Source organism: Triticum dicoccoides, chromosome 2B, assembly GCF_002162155.2.
Source record: "Triticum dicoccoides isolate Atlit2015 ecotype Zavitan chromosome 2B, WEW_v2.0, whole genome shotgun sequence".
Taxonomy (NCBI): domain Eukaryota; kingdom Viridiplantae; phylum Streptophyta; class Magnoliopsida; order Poales; family Poaceae; genus Triticum; species Triticum dicoccoides.
In genome coordinates this window covers 800,055,546-800,061,545 of record NC_041383.1, presented here as the reverse complement: position 1 = coordinate 800,061,545, position 6,000 = coordinate 800,055,546, and the positions used below count along the sequence as shown (strand labels likewise).

The 6,000-nt window shown below is 40.1% G+C and overlaps 1 protein-coding gene across 1 annotated transcript; it reads left to right on the top strand.

Annotated features, from left to right (window-relative positions):
* Positions 1-1,775, top strand: LOC119368877 (probable indole-3-pyruvate monooxygenase YUCCA10). The gene is made up of 4 exons (XM_037634008.1): positions 1-699; positions 967-1,200; positions 1,286-1,408; positions 1,502-1,775. Exons 1-4 carry the CDS (start codon positions 1-3, stop codon positions 1,679-1,681), a joined length of 1,236 nt encoding a protein of 411 aa, XP_037489905.1. The 3' UTR covers positions 1,682-1,775.
* The last annotated feature ends 4,225 nt before the right edge of the window (positions 1,776-6,000 follow it).

The window sequence follows — 6,000 nt, the reverse complement described above, 5'->3', positions numbered from 1 at the left end:
ATGTCCTCCAAAGTTCATCGAGCAAACACACAAACACTGGACTACCACCGAACTTATCCCACAACTTTGTCAAGTCTTCTCTTTGAAATGGAGGGTGTTACAGTGTTGATTGTTGGTGCTGGGCCAGCAGGCCTCGCAACGGCAGCATGCCTTAGCCAATTCTCAATTCCTTATGCCATCGTCGAGCGCGAGAGCTGTAGCGCGTCACTCTGGCGCAACCGCGCGTATGATCGCCTCAAGCTGCATCTCGCAAAGGAGTTCTGTGAGTTGCCACACATGTCATACCCTGTAGATGCACCAACATACATACCAAAAACCTTGTTTGTGAAGTACTTGGATGACTATGTTGAGCGTTTCAACATTCAACCAAAGTATCTCACCAGCGTGGAGTCATCCACATATGACAATGATGAAAAATGTTGGTCCATTGTGGCAAAGGACATGTCAAAGTGCACCACAGTCAAGTTCATGGCGAAGTTTCTTGTTGTGGCAAGTGGTGAGAATAGTGCAGAGAGTATTCCAATTTTCCCTGGACTGGAAAACTTTCCAGGTGATGTTATCCACTCCTCAAGCTACAAGTCAGGCAAGAGCTACTCTGGCAAGAATGTATTGGTCATTGGATCTGGCAACTCCGGGATGGAAATTGCTTATGACCTTGCGACCCATGGTACCAACACATCGATTGTTATACGAAGCCCGGTACGTACGTGCACTATATATTTTCACTGGGTGCATGAACGCAAATTCTTAGTATAGTTATTAATAGAAGAGATGCAATTTTCAGTGTTTTACTAACAGGAAGTATTTCACATAGAAAAAGAGATGGACTATTTTATATCACACACAAACAACTGAAAGACTAGAGGAACCACATGACAAAAATTCATTTCTTGAAAGAAGAAATTCTATGAAAATTTATTTATCATGCATACTTCAAAAGAGGTGTGACGTGTTTTGTTGTTGCAGATTCATGTAATGACAAAGGAATTAATTCGTTTGGGGATGACACTTGCTCACCGTCTTCCATTGAATCTAGTGGATAAACTCCTTGTGATGGCAGCGTATTTAATATTTGGAGACCTGTCACAGCATGGCATCACAAGGCCAAAAATGGGTCCAATGACCCTCAAATCAGAAACAGGCCGATCTGCAGTAATTGATGTTGGGACTGTTGGATTGATCAAAAAAGGCATCATCAAAGTAAGTATGTCATTGACATGACATAAATTTATAACATATGTTGATTTGATATGCCAAGTTATCAATGTATTTTTATCTCCTAAAGGTTCAAGGGAGCATTAGTAAGATCAAGGGCAACATAGTTAAATTTCAATGCAGTAAAAGAATGTCATTTGATGCAATTGTGTTTGCAACTGGATACAAAAGCACGGCAAATATGTGGCTCAAGGTAATATAGCTTGTGTTTGAACATGTCTGAGTTTGTTTTCTTGGTGTAACCATTATTAAATCTGCTAACAAGGTCTATGTGTTTTTAATCCAGGATGGTGAGAGCATGTTAAATGGCAACGGACTGCCCATCCAAAAATATCCGAATCATTGGAAAGGTGAAAATGGGCTCTACTGTGCTGGGTTGGCGAGGAGAGGATTAGTTGGTATTGCAATAGATGCCAAGAATATCGCTAATGACATCAAATCTGTGATGGACTCTATGTCAAGTTAAATCATCTTTTACATGTAGTTTACCATGGCAAGCATGCTAGAAGGTTGATTCTTTGAGAAATATATCCATTGTGTCACCTTTCTATCTAGCTTTTAGACAAGTAAATTTATGTTTATTTTAAGTTTCATATGTGCCCCGAAGAGAGATGTACTATTATACTATAATCAAGGGCTTTATACTATCATTACGCGGAGAGATTTCTAATTTTGGTTGAACCTACAACTGTGTATTATATTTTATTTACTTGAAATTACATGTGTAAAAGGCATGCGCTCAATACTCTATTATCTATACCAAAATCTCTTGTGGCGTGTTTACCCCATCAACATACAACTGTAGGAGGTAGTAATCACATCGGCCTAAAATAAATGCATAGTTCACTACATCCATCCATGGCCGATACTGTGGTGCTATTTAGTCTTAGTATGGCACTAGTTATCATCCCGTGCATCTGCATGGGGGTAGCTGACATACTATAAATCATTAAAAATATTTGTGAACATATTTTGAAACTTAAAACTAAAACTTAGAACACCATATGACGGAAAACTACTATTTAGAACGTGTATTTGTGGTTACGTGATACACGTATCCTTAATTGTTGTGGACACAGTTTTTTGTGCCCGAAGTGCAGAGTTTGCAGTATGCAGTAAGTTTTCCATCGGTATAGCCTTAGATCCAAGGTATCCATCCGCATAGCCTTAGATATAAATTGCTTATTACCTTGAGACCATGGTGCCAATACTTCGATTGTTATACGAAGGCTGATATGTACTACTTGCACTAAATATTTTCACTGGGTACATGAACGCAATTTTTTAGTATAGTTACCACTGGAAGAGATCCATTTTTTTAGTATTATTACTAATAGAAAGTTTTCACATATATAAGAGATGGACTATTTGATATGACGCACAAACAAACAACCGACTAGAGGAACTACATGACAAACAGTTAACTTTTGAAAGAAGAAATTCTATGAAATTTTGTTTTATCATGCATGCTTCAAAAGAGGTGTGACATGTCTTTTGGTTGCAGATTCATGTAATGACTACAGAATTTATTCAGTTGGGATGACACTTGCTCTCCATATTTCACTAAATCTAGTGAATAACCTCTTTGTGATTGCAGCGAATTTCATATTTGGAGACCTATCGAGGCATGGCATCACAAGGACCAAAACCAAAAATGGATCACAATGACCCTCAAGTTAGAAACCTACCGATCCATAGTGATTGATGTTGGGACTGTTGGATTAATAAAAAAATCATCAAGAGAGTATTTGGAATATTTGAAGGAATCTGCCTTATTAGTCATATTTTTATAGTTGAAACTAATAAGTAGACCTTTTCTCTCATAATGTCGGTTTGTTTTCTAGTTGGCACTTCTAGAGAGATCCTAGTCATCTACCTAGATAATATAGATCTGACTTAAATGCGCAATTATATATTTCAAAAATAAGGCACTTACATGACGAAGAAGGTGGCTGCTTGCATATATACTGAATGTTCATTATATTTGAAGGCATAACAAGCAATCATTTGTTTTCTTTTTGGAGAAACACCGACATTGGATTTATAGAAGTCTCAATGGGATATATAGAACATCATTTGAATCAAGACAATAAGAAATCCTAAGTACCCTTTTTTACAATGTGAACTGACGGAATAAAGCATATATAGTGGATGAGCTTCTCCCAGTTTTGTCTATCACTTGTATCAACCGATGACTCATTGGAATTTACTGACTTCCAAGACAAAATATACTCGGATGGCAAAGATTGCTGATGCCAAACTTGAATTAGCTAAAAGCAACTATAACCAGTAACTGAAATATGATCTTAACACGCTCGTGGATTGGCGGAGTGTACCTCTGTATTCTGTTTTCCCTTTTAAAAAATAGCACATTTAACTGATGCATTGTTCGAGCAATCTTCAAATCATTCAAAAAAAATCTGAGGCATTGTTCGGCCAGTCTCCTGAGTATGACATGATAGGTCGGCCCCTTAAGCAAGGAGAAGAAGCAAGCAGGCCCAGCAATGACGAGCGAGGCCTCCACAAGTCCACAGAAACAAAACCCGCCAATCCGCCATCCTCCTTCCTCCTCTAGGGTTTTACTACACAGGGTTGCCGTCTCCCTCCCCACCTCCGTCCCCCGCCGCCCCGCCTCCTACCTGGCAGACCACCACCGAGGCCCGAGCCAGCGGCCATGACCGGCAAGAAGCACAAGTCCTCCAAGAAGCAGCCCAAGGGCAGCCGCTCGGCGCCAATGCCGACGCGGTGGTCGACACCGGGAAGCGCCGTCGCTCCGGCGCAGCCAAACGCCACCAGGCTGAGGAGGAGGAGTTCATGCCCTCCTCCATCAGCGCCAAGATCCTCCGCAAGGCCCTCAAGCAGCAGCAGGAGCAGCAGGAGGAGATCCTCCACGTACTATTCAGTCTTCGAATGGCACAAATTATCAACCTGTGCTACTACATGGGCTAGCTGACGTACTAATAAATCATTAAAAATATCTGTGAACTGATTTAGAAACTTAAAACTAAAAGTTAGAACACCATATGACGGAAAACTACTATTTTGAACGTGTATTTGTGGTTACATGATACTTGTATCCTTATATGTTGTGGACACAGTTTGTTGTGCCCGAGGCGCCCAGGGTTTGCAGTATGCAGTAAGTTTTCCATCGGCTGAGATCCAAGGTATCCATCCGTCTAGTCTTGGATATAAATTGCTTATGACCTTGCGACCATGGTGCCAATACTTCGATTATTATACGGAGCCTGATATGTACTACATGCACTATATATTTTCATTAGGTACATGAACACCATTTTTTTAGTATAGTCACCACTAGAATAGATGCATTTTTTCAGTATTATTACTAATAGAAAGTATTTAAAATATATAAGAGATGGACTATTTTATATCACGCACAAACAACAAAAAGACTAGAGGAACTACATGACAAAAAATTAACAATTGAAAGAAGAAATTCTATGAAATTTTGTTCTATCACGCATGCTTCAAAAGAGGCGTGACATGTCTTTTGGTTGCATATTCATGTGATGACAAGAGAATTAATTTAGTTGGGATGACACTTGCTCACTTTCTCTCACTAAATCTAGTGGGTGACCTCTTTGTGACGGCGGCGAATGTCATATTTGAAGATCGATCGAGGTATATGGCGTCACAAGGCCCAAAACCAAAAATGGTCGAATGACCCTCAAGTTAGAAACCAACCGACCCACAACCATTTAGTTGGGACTGTTGGATTAATAAACCCTTCACCCATCAAACCCTTCCAGCTCCTTGCGGATGGACGGTGCTTGGACACATTTGAAAACCTATACTCTAGTAGTCTGATTACCACTACACTTACATCTGGGTGCCGCTTATTTGCGTAGGACATGTTTGACCAATGTTGTGACCACGCAAGGGATAACTGGTTCTTGTTGTGGGAGGACGCAAAGAAAATGCGGTTGATAGTGAGTGGGGAGTTCCACTGAGAAATGCTGGAGTTCCTCCGCAAGCAAAAGTGATCCAAGGGAAGTGACCATCTGGAAAGAAGAGAAGGTGCTACTTGTCTGTACCACATGCTCCTTCATGTGAGGAAGGCCTGAATATACCTACCCAGCAGACAAGTCTTTAGAAGATCCAACTGCAGGAGGCAGAGTGGTAGTCTGGCAGATGTTGAAATCATTTGGACTCGACGGTTGTAAATCGAATGTAATCATATGTTTGATAGGTTCAGTCTGCGGTTTGCGCCATGCTAAATGTAAGCCACAGAAGGTAGTGGATTATTCTGTTAGGCAAATCAAAATCCGATGAACTGTACGTGATCCACTTCTCCAGTTCAGTTTTGCATGGAAGTTGCGTACAATTGTGATTAATCTGTGTCAGTCAGTTTGGAACGAGACATGTTTGCAAAACCGCATCCAGACAGGATTGACAATTTTGATTTTCAGTAAATTTGTTTATTATCTTTTTAACAAAATATATCCACACTCTGGTGTGTAGAGTTAAAAATACAATGAGCGTTCAATTATGTTCAGGCATAGGACAATATGAATATACCAAAGTTGAAATATGGCCTCACATTAAACGAGTGTTCAGTATAGAAACAAATTTATATTTAAAAAACTGGTTTCAAATATTTGAACTAAAGTTCCACTTTTTTTGTTCACAACATCGAACGGCTCGTTGTGTTGACACCAAAGGTATGGCAATGGTCATCAACTCAACCGGAGGCAAAACCAAAACTGACTGTCTTACAACTGAACCGGAGGCAAAACTAGCCGACAAAACCGGTTAACATGGTTG